The following is a 14,284-nucleotide window of genomic DNA, read 5'->3' as shown; positions in this document are numbered from 1 at the left end:
CATCTGTGCTTCCTCCTCTGCTTAAAAAACTGGACTTAAAGAAGGTCATTGAATTAGTTTGCTTCTTATCATCCAATCTGTGACTCCACTAAGAGGCTTAACCATTTTTGTGGTTGCCTTTGATGTTGTGAGCCATCTGTTTCCTGCATTGCCTTTATGTAGTTGATGCTGCCTAACGGGCTAAAATTGTGTTTTTGCACCAGGGAAGAATTCTGATGGATGAATCAGGGATCCCCTTAAACATGCGAGACATTGTGGCATCAAATGGTATCATTCATACCTTGGATGGCATCTTCATCCCCCCCTCAATAATTCCCATTTTGCCTCACAGATGCAATGAAGAGCAACATAAAATTGTGACGGTAAGTCAGGTTGTCCCATTCTCACATTGGTGCTTGCTGTGGACCCCACACTGTCCTGGAGGGACAAAAGCAAGCTGTGTACATTGCATTTGGGAAATGTATTCCCTCTGAGGGTTACCCTGATGTGAATTTTGGCACTAACAGCACCATCAGTGGTCCTGCTGCTCACACTTGGCACTGCTTTCCTGGTAATCAACAAATGTTCCTTGTAGGTTGTTGTTCTTTCCGTGCACCCATCCTACATCTGATTCCTGAGTACATTTGCCTTTTCATAGGGCTTTATATGATCTTCTTCACACTGGAGTTGCTAACTCAGCTGACAATGCTTTGTTCCCACCTCTGTCAGCACTGGTGTCCTGCAGCCTGGACAGGAAGCAGACATTCAGTAGCAGGAGCTACAAATGCTGTGTGATACTATTACATGAATAGTTTCATATACCTCATTTGAGGTGCTTGCTCCCCAGTTTGGTCATGGGTAGGTTACTGAAGAAAGAAGATGAGGCTCTGAATAGGCAAGGGGTTTGGAGAGACACAGTTAATCCCTAGGGGCCAGAGGTTTCACATAATTTCCTGATTCAGTGTATGGATGCCCAAAGTGTTTTCCAGCCTAGTGTCCAGTGGCTGACAGACTCCCAGGGTGGAGACAGGCCCCATCTTGCAGACATGTGCAAGCATCCCCTCGAGACAAAGGAGTCATTTTATTAAAGTAATAAACTTCACCCATTTCAGAGTGTGGAAACTCCCTCCTAGGAATATTTCAGACACACATTGTGATATTTTGGATATATACTGTGAGGGGTAGCTCTGTAACATTCTTAGCATGTAGACTGGATTTCTTTGAGAGGATTAATGTTTTGCCTCTTCTTTTCTTAACAGGGCTCTTGTGTGGATTGTGAGGCCCTCAACACCAGCATTTGCCCACCTGGCAGCACAGAAATGGTAAATATTTGGGATTATTTTGGTAATCTCTTCTTTGCATGATGACATACAGACACAATGATAGACAGTTTCTAACCCAAGCCACTTTCAAATAGAGAGCAGGAAAGGCAACTAGCAGAGAGGCTTGTTAGAGGGGACGTACTCCCCACGTATCTATGCTCAGTGAGCCCAGTCTGTCACCTACTCACTGCTCTATTGTCTTTCTTATTCTGAAGTCTGTTTGCTGAATCAATGCACAGCATGGTGAGAAACTCTGGGCTCAGTGAAATTGTAGGCTTGCAGCTTTTAGCACTTTTGCTCTGCCTCAGGCAGAGCTTTCCTGCTCACGTGCAGAATCTGCCAACTCCTCCAGAGTCCCAGAACCAAGCCTGATCCCACTGGTAACATCCAGTACCACCACTGCCTAAATCACAGCCAGAGGGTTACAACAAGCTTTCTGCATAGCAGAGGGTGAGAAACAATTTGTACTTGGCCTGTGCTCCCTGTTGGTTCAGAGCTGAGAAGAACTAGCTTTCTTCTTTTTTTTGTGAAAGCCAGAGAGGTGTTCACCACTGTTAACTGTTGGGTGTCCTCTGAGAGATCTGACTTTCAGGAGAACTTGTTAATGCAGTCTCAGCATGAATGCCTGGAGTAGAGCTCTGCAAAATCACTACTTGCTCATTTTCCTCCCTGACTGAGGCAGGTGAAGCCTGGGGAATCATCTGGGGCCCAGTTCTACCCATGTCTAATTCCATGACAAGTCACTGTTGTTCCAGAATTATTTGCAGCCCTTTCCCCCCTCTCTCTTAGTCTCACCCTCACTTGTTTTTCCTCTCTCTCACTCTCATTTTCTCTTTTACTCCCCCTTTGCCCCATTCTCCTTCCCTTCTGCCTTCTCCCCTCGTATCTCTTTCCTCCCCTCTTTTTTAAACTTTATTTCCTCCCCCTGCCCTTTTGTCCCCCTTGTCCTTCCCTTCCTTCCCCATCCTCCCTACCCTCTCCCCTTACTCTTGCTCTCTCCCTTATCATAGATACTGTTATTGTAACTAAAGGGCAGCACCTTGGCTCAGACTTGGGGACTGCTGGGAGCAAGAGGAGGCCACTGTGTGCCTTCGCTCTTGCTGGTGCTGCCATAACTGTATCTTGTTCACCTTGGCTCCTCGGTGAACTTCCTCAGCTCACAGATAAGGTGTAGCTGCTCTCTGCAGCAAAAAGAGCAAAGGGGAAGGTGACAGTGCCGATGACTTGTTTTGTTTGTACAGGAACCAACGCTCTTCCCAAAAGAATGTGTCTACATCCATGATCCAGAAGGCCTGAATGTCCTGAAGAAGGGGTGCGCCAGGTACTGCAATCAAACCATCACGGTGAGTGTGATGGAAAACCACATTCCCTCTGACAGGGGCTCAGCTCTGCTCCTCCTCATTCATCAAGCAGAGCTCTGACTCCTTGAGCTGAGGAGGTTGGGTGGGATCTAAAGGAAAGCTGTCCCATGCCAAAGCTGTTCCCAGGACCATCACATGATGTAGCTACCTGCTTTTTCTTTGTCAGAGAGAACACGGGGTATCAACCTGCTGCAAATGTTAGAAAGCAGCTCAATTAAACCTGAGTGCAATAAATAAATAAAATAAAGCCCCCCCAGTTGTGACCAGCCAAGCCACAGGAAGCCATGGGGCAAATGGTGCAGTTAACTGGGGTGTTCCAGCTTTAGCATTTCTCCCAAAAGGAAGCTGAACACAGGGAAAGTCCTGTAAGCTGTGAAGTGATTGCATCCTGTTTATGGACCATTGTCAGATGGTTCAGTAAAGTCGCTCCTTGCAAATTTATGGACCTCATGTTTGTCTGCAACTCCTGAGCTCTCACAGTGCCAGCTGCATGGAATGATTTGGGGGTGTTTCATGAAATACTGCTGACTGTTTGTCTTGTGGTTATTCTTCCATTAGTGAGTCGTGACAAGGTCAGCGATCCAGGACTGCTGCATCCTCCAAAGGAATGCAGTCCTGGGCAAGAATAAAGAGGGAGTGCGTGAGCCAGCATTGTTAAAGAATTAAAAGCTCATAGAAAACATGGACCCGATTTGTTTCAGTCAGAGATAGAGATCAGAAAATAGTGGTTTGTTCTGAGACGAACAGTCTGTGAGCAGAAAACAGGGTTTTGTTGAAAAATAAGTGCAGGAGGTCCTAGACACACAGATGCCAAAGGTGACAGTCCATTTCAGTCTGTGGCAGAGACGAGGATTTCAGAACTATGAGCACAGGATGGCTCCAGGCAGTTCTCATCAAGTCATGCCATACCTTACCAATTTTGCTTTTGTTTCAGAAACCTGGATGCTGCAAAGGATTCTTTGGTCCAGACTGCATGCCATGCCCAGGGGGATTTTCCAGTCCATGCTATGGCCGGGGAAATGTAAGTGTGAAGGATCCTGCTACAATGAGCCGTTCCATCAGTGTGGTTTGAGGGTGTAGTTGTAGGTAGCTACAATTCAGACTTTGTGGTCTAGGGCTGAGCCTGCAGTGGTGGAAGCAGAAGATCCAAGGAAAATGGCACATACTCAGTGGGTTTTCTTTCTTGAGCTCTAATGTGAATCAGGTCATGGCTATTGTGATATTTTGCATTGCTACCACCACTCTTCAAAGTCCTATTTGTTACTGCAAGTATCAAAGTGCTTTTGATAGATATCAATGTCTTGGCTTTCCCTTTGTTCCCTGAGTTTCAATCATTTTGGTTTCATCTTTGTTTTCCTTCCAGTGCAGCGATGGCATTCAGGGGAGTGGCAACTGTCAGTGCTTTGAGGGTTTCAAAGGAACAGCCTGTCACATCTGTGCAAACCCAAACAAGCACGGCGAGAACTGTGATGAAGGTTGGTGACTCTGATGGAGAAACCAGAGGAGAATGTAGGACAAAGATATAGTGCAGGTTCATGTATCCTGGATTCCCTTCTGGCAAGACCAGTGTCATGAAAGTGATAGAAGTGCCATCATGGCTGTCCCTTCAAACAGCAGTGGAGAAAACATGTTTGATATGACAGTGGTGATGAGGGTTTTGGAAACATCAACCAAATTTAGATCTCTCCTGCTAGGAAACAAAAGATAGTTGACAATGACCTTGAGCTTGATAGCCTAAATTTGAGCCTGTCCTTACAGCCTATAAATAACGTGGATCCAGGATCTCTTCCCTGCCAGGTTTGGAGTTATAATGGATGTCTCTCAGCAGATGTCTCTCTGTCAAAAACAAATGGGATGATAACTGAGGTTGTGAAGGAAAAGTTGAGAGTCTACACTGTGGTGGATATTGGACTTTTTGTACTTACTGATCTTACTCCATGTGCTTGACAGACTGTGGTTGTGTCCATGGTGTCTGTGACAACAGGCCTGGCAGTGGTGGTGTGTGTCAGTCCTGGTCCTGTAAGGAGGGATATACCGGGAAATTCTGCGACAGGACATCCAAGAACTGTGGCCCGAGCGGGCTGTCCCAGTACTGCCACCAGAACGCTGTCTGCAGCCTCAACGACACAGCAAGGTCAGTCTGTGTGGCAGGGGCACTGAGGGGCACATTGTCACTGCACATTGTCACTGTGCAGGCACTCACAGCTGTGGGGCTGCCAGCCCGTGGCTCTGTGTCTGTCTGTGTGCCTGTCTCATGGGATTGTTTGAGTAACTCAGCCAACCTGCTAGAAACCAAGTCGGCTCCTTCTTGCTTGAGAGGCTCGTTCTGCCTTTGTGCTCTCTGCTGGCTTTCAGAGGGACTGCTCCACCTGTGTCCCTTTTGTGCTTATACTTTTAAGGTGCATCTGCATGGATGGATACGAAGGTGATGGGTTTTCCTGCCAGCCCATCGACCTGTGCAGTCAGCCAGAACGGGGAGGTTGTTCACAGAATGTAAGTGGGGTCAGACTGTGAAACATGGAGAAGCAGCTCCTGTCAATCAGAGCAGGGATCCAGGACTCCTGGGACTGTTACAGACTTTGTGTGCTAAATTTCCCTATCTGTAAGATCAGGTGGAATGGCAGGTGCCTTAACATGGTCATTGCAAAGATGTCAGTCATTTGAGTTGGTGCCAAAATGTGACACTCCAAGGGGAGTTTGGATGGTTTGCACCAGATATTTTGGCAGCTATGGAAATTAGCTGTACAGATAATTTTTAGTTTGCATTGATATTCCCCTCAAGCTCTTCTAACATGTGTTAACTTCTCTATTGTGGTGTTCAGGCTGTAGCTTAACTGTGAGCTCCTACTCATATTTCCAGTAGCCATACACACTACATTATTATCCATAGTAAAAAACATGGTGCTTTATGATGACAATTACTGCCAAATGGTCAGACCTCATCACAAATTAGACTCCTCAGCAGGAGAAAGACATTTGGGCATGTAGAAGGAAATAGGATGTACCACTGGGTACAAAGTAGGTCTTTCCTGAGAGAGATCTGCTCTCCATCATTAATTTCATCCCACGTGTCAGGCAAGAGGTTGTGGTCCTCCTCTTCAGGAAATACTTTTTCTGTAATGGAAGAGCTTTACAGGATGATAATGAATGCCCTGGGACTCCTGAACCTATGCACAAGTGTCTCCCTCTCTTAAAACACAAAATGTTTCCAGAATCACTTTACTATGAAGTTTTCTATGACTTTTGTGGAGAAGATGCTTCCATCCCTAGTGCTGGAACCAGAGTTGGTCATTCAGAAGTTCTCCACAGTGTGATGGAGGAGATTTGTTGCTGTATTTTCATTGCACTCTCTTCCTTCTGCTGAGTGTAATTCTTTCTCTCTCCCCTCTCCTGAAGGCCCTGTGCACCAGTACAGGCCCTGGCACTGCCACCTGCCAGTGCAACGTGGGCTGGACCGGGGATGGGAAGGTGTGTGTGGCCATAGACAACTGCATGCTGGAGAGCAGAGGGAACTGCCACCTCAATGCTGACTGCATCTACATTGGCCCTGGGCAGGTATGGGCAAAGCTGGGCAGCCTGATGGTGGACTTAATTTCCTCAGTTGCTATGAGATGACCTGGGGTTGCCAGAGGTGAAAACTGGGCTGGCCAGCAGCAGAACCTGTTTGTCTGCTGCCAGAAACTCCAGGGGCAGCTGCAGCCTCACAGTGCACTGGCATGTGAGATGCACGGGTGTGTTTGGGGATCCTGCTCGACTCTGAGAGTGTCATCCAGCAAAGGGAAGAGACTAAGCTTCATAATCCAGCTTGGTCTAAGGCATCAGTTGCTGCATCCCGTTCCCAGATCACAGCACTGATAAGCATGTGCAGCTGTTCAGATAGTCTGTGGAGGGAGCTGGTCCAGGAGGAAGGCACACAGGAGAGGCGGCTTCCCAGGGTGCTGCTTCCGAGGTGCTTCTTCCCACTGAACAAGGGGAGTGTTGGACAATGTGCTACAAATAGGTACCAAGTCTTTAGCAGATTTTAGTGAGGTGAGATGTGCAATGCTTTCCTAGCTATCTTGAAAGCAGCAGGCTTTGAAATTAACTTCTTTCCTCTTTCTGCCATTCACAAAGTCTGTGTCATTGCCTGAAAAATTGGAAATAAAGGTGGAAACCATTGTCTTTGAGTGACCCCCATGGCAAACAGTGCAAGGGATCAATGCACTTGAGTAACCAGGCAGCATGTGGACTGTGAGAGAGGATGCTAAGGAAATATCTCCACATTTCCAGGTCTTGAAGGACCAGAAGGAAAACTTGGGAAAAAAAATTAAGTTTTGCTGCCTTAGACCCTTTTCGGGTAGCAAATGAGGACACTGATAGTGTCTCTTTCTTGCAGAGCAAGTGTGTCTGCAAGAGGGGTTATGCTGGGGATGGCCACAGCTGTGATGCAATCAACCCCTGCCTCATGGACAACGGCGGCTGCCACGACTTGGTGAGTAGCCAAAGAGCTGTCCCAGGGCTGGCACGGCAGTGGGGGTTCATCTGCTCCCTGACAGAGGATTTGCAGCCATGGCATTGAGAGAATTGCAAGGTTTTATGTTATGTCACCTTACTGTCATGCCACCAAGGTGCTGTGAAGGTGGATCCTCTGATTTTTATGAGTTCACACAACCAAAGATATCACGTAGGCTTAGCAGCATGAGGTGCATATTCAGTGCCATCATACAGACAACAGGAGGAAGGTGCCTGTGTGTGCTGCTCCAGCCCAGGCTGTGGAAGGCCAGAATTCACTTCTGAGATGGGGGTAACACTGCATCACCTGTGTTTACTCTCTAATTTCCCCTTTCACTATTCCCAGGCTACCTGTGTGCCCCTTGGTGGAGGAGAGAGATCCTGTGTTTGCTCTGAAGGCTACATGGGGGATGGCATGACGTGCTACGGGGACATTCTAAAAGTGAGTGACAAGCAAATGTCTGAGATCCTTTTGAGGTTGGAGAGAACTGGCTCTGCTCTCACTTTACTTTTCTCTGTTACCTGAGTTGACTCCTTCTCCCAGCACCAGCCTGACAGCACAAGTGTATTCCAAGGCCACAGGGACAGAACTGATGCCAAGGCCAATTTTTGCCAGTGAAAAAATTGGCAATAATTTCTAAGCTGCTTCACCACTGTGCAGGGTGCACCTGTCCTGTGCAATAAGTCACCTTTTCTTTGTTGTTCAGAAGGTTTTTCAAATCAGAGCTTGCCAGACCCATTTTCTGTCATTAGAAATATCAAAGGCCACTGTGGATTTAATCCTTGTTCCTGGTAAACATGAGCAATTGCAGATGAATTGAAAAGAGTTTATTTGGGAATATAGATTTAATGGCTGATATTTGCATTTAGGAGTGCTCATCTCTCCTCACAATACACGGTGCCTGTGCTGGTTGTGAAGTGAGAGGACTGTCTAAGTCATTATTGCCAGATTTGGTATCGCAAAGGGTTCCTTTCCCCCACCCTGAGTCTCCCAGCCTTGCACCCTGTGCTCAGCAGGGATAACTCTTCTGTTGTTTCTCTTTGGAAGGAGCTGGCCAGGAATTCCCACTTTGCGGGTTTCTACGACTGGGTTAAGGTAAGAGCAGCCAAGGGACACCCACACAGGTAAGGTCTGTAGAGGTGAAGTCTGTGAACGCTGCTCTTAGAGGACCAGCAACTTCATTTATCTTTTTCATTAGAGAAAAACAAAAAAGCAGTGAAAGAGAAATTGTTATAGAGCAGGCATGTAGGAAAGCTGTGGAGTTTGTGGTACAGTAAGGGTCATAAGTGTGTTTTGGGGGCCTTGTTTCCAGCACGGGAGGGAGCTGGGGCTGTGTTACACTTAATTTTCATGGTTGTACCATCTGTAACTCCTGACCATCAAAAAACAGCTCAAAAGGAAAGAAGAAAGGGTAGCATGGTAATGCTATTTTTCAGAAGAACATCCTTTGAGAAGTTAGACTGTATGTTTGCACCTTTTCTTGTTACTGCTTCCCTGTCTCTGGTGTGGGAATGGCAGAGACACTACAGAGACACTCCACAGACTGCAGCAAGTCTGTGGAAATGCACTATGATGGATGGCCTTTATCTGAGCTTTAGCTCACCTGTCCTGCACCATACACTGCTTTTGCCAGCAACAATCTTGGTCCCTCCCCTAAGAGTGATGTTAAGGGTTCAGAAGGGGTTTATGGCTATGACTGAATGGGTTTGAAGGGTAACTGCAGCACAAAAGTAAGGCTTAAAGCAGCAGGTTTTCCTTTGGCAATTATGCCTGGGAGAGCCAGGAGAGCCAGGAGAACCTGCTGTGCTGCTGAGCACGTGCTGCCTTCCTACACATCCCTTTCATACGACTGTGAGGGCGGGATGGCTGCTGGTTGTGTTTTGCACTATAGATGTGGCAGTGGCGTGTCTTATTTGTTCATTTTTGTGCTTTGGACAACAGAAATCTCTCTTCAGCATCCCAGCAGGAACCAATGTCACTGTCCTGGTGCCATCAGAGGCAGCTATCAAGAACTTGAGTGACACTGAGAAAGATTTCTGGTTGACCCCCTACATGCTGCCATTTTTAGTCAGGTATGAGGAGCCTCCTGATACTTTTTTTACTCTGCCAAACAACAGTAACAGAGCCATGAACTGGATTTCTGCTTGCACATGACCAATAAGGAGTTATCTTGAGATAAATATGGAAGCAAATTTAAATATCTAGCAGGCAAAGCACTTAGTAGGCATTTAAAACATAACAGACCACAAGCCATTGGAAGAGGGGGTTTTTTCATGTATTTTCAGAGAGAGATTTTTGACACAGGTGGCATCAGAACAAGTAATTCCCTCCATTGTTCTCTCCACATGCTTAATTACTTCATGTGAGAGACGTGGTACAGTCTTGTCTCCCTGTTGTTACCAACAGTTCCTTAATCTTTTCTTTACCTACCTTTGTTCCCTCCAGGGCCCACTTTCTCGAAGGTGTCTTCACTGCTGAAAAGCTCAAAAAGTACGACGGGCCAGAATTATCCACTCTCAACCCACAGACCAGATGGCAGATAAACACCACGAGCAGTGTAAGGGTTTCTTACATAAGGCTTGTGCACCCATCTCAAATTTGACTGTTCTAGAGCTGCTGTATGCAGTGGGGAGCCTGGATGGGGCAGTGATGCCCTCAAACACAGGCGTCTTTCAAAAACTGTATCCACACTAACCATGTGCAACCTTGAAAGAAAATATATCTGGTTTGCACTTACTTGGTAATTTCTAATCTTTTTGCTTCTCCCTCTGGTGCTTTTGCAGGTATTAACGATCCAGAATGCAAGTATAGTTGTCAGTGACATCCCTGCCAGCAACGGCATTATCCATGTCCTCAGTAAGGTACGACACTGGGAAACACTGCAGCTGTAGCAGCAGGTTTGTGTTGGAGCCTCTGTGGTGGGGCCAAGGAGGAATACATGTCTGGACAGTTAGGAAGGGATATAAAGGCAAAAATATATCAAGTTATCACAAGTCCTGACAGATGTTTCCTGTGCAGCACTGTTTAATGTTTAAAACATTTGCCTCCAGGACAAGCAGGAGGGGAGTTCCCTTCTCTTGGCTGACAGAAGAAGTGTCCAGGCTATTGCAGAATTGTGTAAAATGAGGCCTTTTCTAGTTGCCTTTCTTGCAAGCAGGGCCGGAGTTTGATGTGACTCCCCACAGGGTCCCTTGCCCAGCCCTGCTTATGAACCCGCTTTTTCCCCAGGTTTTGTTGCCGCCTTCAGGAGATATCCCACCGAGTCCTCCTGGGCTGCAGGAACAGCTCGAGTCAGTGGCCTCATTCAGCACATTCAAGGAGTTGCTAGAGGTAAGCAGCTGAGGTGAGCACTGCTGTCACTGTCAGAACTGTCTTTTGAGCAAAGTCCCACCTTACCCTCTACTGGTGGACCAAAATTTGGACTGCCTGGTGAGGAAAGGGAGATCACCCATTCCCCAGCATTCATGAGGAATCTTCTAGGAAAGCTCTTTTGAGCAGCCAAAGAGGTATGTAATTACAGTTAGATCTCTAGATCACTGGCATGTATTACAGTGGAAGATGACCTGTCTACTGCAGGTGCTCTCATGCCTGACAGGGCAGAGAAGCCTGGAGGAAAGGGAAGGCTTGTTCATAGCTGAGAAGGTACGCTTAAGTCAGCCAGGATGAGAAGCAAGCAATCAGATGTGTGTGACTGAGCAGAAGTTCTATGTTCCACTTTCAAGCATTTCCTCTTGCCTTTGTAATTGGTTTCATGTGTGGTTTGGTTTTTAGTGAGTATAAGAATAATAACTAATGTTACTGTTTGGACATTTTTTAGCAATACCAACTCACTGGGAAGATTGAGTCCTCCGAAAAATACACCATTTTTGTTCCTGGAAACAATTCCATTGAGGAGTACTGCCATGCTGCCAACGTGACCCAGTTGGTAAACTCACTGCCTGCTTGCAGCCTGAATATGTACACAGTGTTTCACCATGGAGAGGAGGCACACATCTGATGCTAAAAACTGGGAGAAATGTGGCACAGAAATGAGAGCATCTCCTGGGGTGTCACAATGGGATCTGTAAAGAATATCAAGGCTCAAATGCTGATTAGATTAGTATGTGGATAGGTGACATAGTATATTCCCTTTCCTGGCTGGCTGTGGCACATCTGTGACAATTTTCAGACTTCTGGAAGGTCTGAAAACATTTAGGGCTTCATCAAGTAAGAGAATTATTGTGTGACCAGTCACCTGAGATAGAAAGTTACTAGGTTCTGTGGGCTTAATTAGCTGTTACATATGCTTAGGAACATTTCTTATGCTATACCTCTGACTGAATTGCAGGGAGGAAGTCAAAATAGTCCTAATATTTGTATTTTTGTGGATTTAGGACAATGCAACAGTGCAGTACCACATTGTACTGGGAGAAAAGCTCTTGCCCACAGACCTGAGAAGTGGAGTTCATAAGAACAGCATGTTGGGGCTCTCCTACTGGCTAATGTTTTACCAGAACAGCACCCAGGTAAGGGAGGCAGACTGTTCTGCCACTTGAGGATCTGGCTTGACCTATCACTTCCTAAGGCTGGGACTGGATACACCCATTTCTGTTTTCCACATCCTTGCAAGTTTACTGCTGTGACTGTCTGACAGCTGCCAGGCAATCCATGCAAAAGGAGTTTTCTTCTTGCTGTTTTCTTCTGCTTTGCAGAAGTTTGTCAATAATATTCCTTTGGATGGAAAATTCCTCGAGACCAAGAATGGAATGCTGGTCGGGGTGTCGCAGGTGCTCCAGATACAGAAGAATCGTTGCACTGCCAACACCACCACCATACAAAAGGTAATGATGGTGACCAGGGAGCTGATCACCATTTCACAGGGTTTCTCCACCTGCTGAACCAAACTGATGGATAATAGACAACCTACCTTGTCTCTCCTCATGGATGAGACAGTAGCTTGTGGTCTGACCCCAGATGAACCTCATGTGAAATGGGACATCCTGGAGACTTGGCACATCCTAGACTCAGATTCTGTACTTCTAATGCAACAGATCTGCAGCTCTTGTGCAGATCACATTCAGTTCCCTTGCTGGGGCTCTCTCAGTGTTCCAGCCTTGGTGCAGGCTGATGCAGGGACTCCCAGATACTCAGCAGTGGAAGGAGAATCCAGTCCAATTCTTGCATGCCATGGCCACAAGCTGCCCTAGAAAATGCTGTCTGGGCTGCCAAGGGGTCATGGCCAAAGTCCAGCCTGCATGAACCTTGTGACTCTGAAGATTTCAGGGTCAGACTGAGGTAGGTCTGCCTGCTACAGATTAGAAAAGAAGGATTTGCAGCCTTGCATGAAGGAACTCCAGGCCTTAAGAAAGCCCTACCCAGCTCAGAGATTCGGGAAAGGTGTAGCACATGATCTCTTCTTTTGGTGTTTTGAGCCATGGAGTTAAATACATCTTTGTCTTTGTCCCAGCCAGCAGCTAGTACAGCACCATTTGTGCTATAATTCAGGATTAGTGTCTTGGTGTGACGTGGGTAGAGGGCACACATGTGACTTGTCCTGTTCTCTGTGCCCTAGTCAAGATGCGGCAAGTGTGAGAAGGGGATCAAGTGTCCTCCTGGATCAGTTCTTGTGGTGAGTCTTTGATTCATGTGACAGTTCCCAGACTATTTGCAGATAGTGTTTTGATGTCCTTTTATTGCTCTATAGATGATGTCTTGATACCTGAAAAAATGTGCCCTTGAGTCCTCTGTGACTCATCCATTACCAAGGTTTGTAAGAGAAAGCAGAAACCAAGGGAGGGTTACAGAGGAAAAACATGGGCATGGATCATGAGGCTCTGTACAAAGCTTTTTTAGGACAAAGAATTTTAGGAGCCCTTTAGTTTCCCCACTTAGCAAAGAAGAAAAGATGTCTTTTTTTTTTTTCCATCTTTCACTCTTTCCACATTACCATCAAGGAAAGCCAATTTAAAGGTGCCAGCGGCAATTTCTCTGCCTGGACCATTGGTTTGTTCACACAGATGGGCTGGTTGTGCCTGCAACTTGTTTGTGAGTGACAAACATTTCCAGAGAGGAAAATAACTAAGCATCTCATCTCCATGCTGACTGTGAATTGCATAACAGCTACATCTGGCTTCTTAGGCTTCATTGCTTTACTCTATGCCCAAAATTTTCCAATTCTTTCTTCTCATTATTCAGACTGACATGTGCAGCAAGGATTTGGCAGGTGACAGAATTGACTCTGTGTGGTGACCTCACATCCAGAGATGCCTCATTGGTCTCAGCTCTGGATAGTCCAAATGTTTAGGGCTGTTCCTGTAGGACACAAAACAAGAACACTGTCATATGAACTAAAAACTACATTGTTTGCCTAAATATTGTAATATCATTTCTCTGTGTCTGTGTTAATTATATCCTCAGGAACTGCCAGGGAGCAAGAATCTCGCTCGCTGCGAGCTGCGCTCCGGGGATGCAGGAATACTTGGCTGCCATTTCACCTGTGCAAAAGTTTCTCTGGTGAGAAAAACATTTGCCTCTGATTCATTTTGACAAAAGTGAGATGGGTATCAGCAGTACAGCTATGGAAGTACAGGCTGTGCTGAAGTCCTGGCTGTGTCCGTGCCATGGCATAGCTGAGGCTGGGCTTGTCTGGGAGTCGCTCTCCATCCTGGAGATGGAGGGCACTGGAGCAAAAACAGACCTGCAGGAATGTCTGAACAGTGATGGATTGTGCTCTGCTGCTTTGGTATTGTTGCCCTGGGTTTTGTCCTGGAGAGGAAGAGAAGGAGTTGAATGTTTGTAGTCTGGTTTCCTGAGGAAGTGAGGCATGAATGATGGTATTTTCCTTATGCATGTGCCTTCCCGAATAACTAATGACTAATTGGAGCCAAATCAAAGGGAGGAGCAGAAGGTCTTGCACCTTGTGTTAAGTGGCAGTCCCTACCAGTTTTGTGAAAGTGTATATCTGGGATAAAATACTTGAAAAGGAAATGGTAAAAGAAAAACTTGCATGAATTTGACGTCTTACAGGTATTGCAGCATCTCCTGGGAAAGTTTAATGGGAATGGGAGACTGAAGAGAAGGAAGGGAGGGAATTGGACATACAGTACTCACAGGGAGAGCTTCAGTCAACATTTGTACCTCACTGGGCACTT

The 14,284-nt window shown here is 46.3% G+C and overlaps 1 protein-coding gene across 4 annotated transcripts in view; it reads left to right on the top strand.

Annotated features, from left to right (window-relative positions):
* The window catches only part of STAB1 (stabilin 1), a 61,494-nt gene that overhangs the window by 28,307 nt on the left and 18,903 nt on the right, over nt 1–14,284 (top strand). For all 4 annotated transcript variants that reach the window (XM_027700700.1, XM_027700699.1, XM_027700702.1 and 1 more), the window contains 20 exons: nt 204–362; nt 1,239–1,301; nt 2,543–2,644; nt 3,597–3,683; nt 4,026–4,137; nt 4,613–4,796; nt 5,062–5,155; nt 6,059–6,217; nt 7,038–7,133; nt 7,500–7,595; nt 8,202–8,249; nt 9,096–9,226; nt 9,600–9,711; nt 9,938–10,015; nt 10,383–10,484; nt 10,972–11,079; nt 11,528–11,659; nt 11,846–11,974; nt 12,706–12,762; nt 13,551–13,646. In XM_027700700.1, coding sequence (XP_027556501.1) covers nt 204–362; nt 1,239–1,301; nt 2,543–2,644; nt 3,597–3,683; nt 4,026–4,137; nt 4,613–4,796; nt 5,062–5,155; nt 6,059–6,217; nt 7,038–7,133; nt 7,500–7,595; nt 8,202–8,249; nt 9,096–9,226; nt 9,600–9,711; nt 9,938–10,015; nt 10,383–10,484; nt 10,972–11,079; nt 11,528–11,659; nt 11,846–11,974; nt 12,706–12,762; nt 13,551–13,646 — 2,145 coding nt within the window. The remainder of the gene's footprint in view (nt 1–203; nt 363–1,238; nt 1,302–2,542; nt 2,645–3,596; nt 3,684–4,025; nt 4,138–4,612; nt 4,797–5,061; nt 5,156–6,058; nt 6,218–7,037; nt 7,134–7,499; nt 7,596–8,201; nt 8,250–9,095; nt 9,227–9,599; nt 9,712–9,937; nt 10,016–10,382; nt 10,485–10,971; nt 11,080–11,527; nt 11,660–11,845; nt 11,975–12,705; nt 12,763–13,550; nt 13,647–14,284) is intronic.

The sequence above is a fragment of the Neopelma chrysocephalum genome, unplaced genomic scaffold (assembly GCF_003984885.1).
Source record: "Neopelma chrysocephalum unplaced genomic scaffold, ASM398488v2 Primary Assembly neopelma1_147, whole genome shotgun sequence".
NCBI lineage: Eukaryota > Metazoa > Chordata > Aves > Passeriformes > Pipridae > Neopelma > Neopelma chrysocephalum.
Note: the sequence above shows the minus strand (reverse complement) of the source record. Positions and strands in the feature narration are given on the sequence as shown.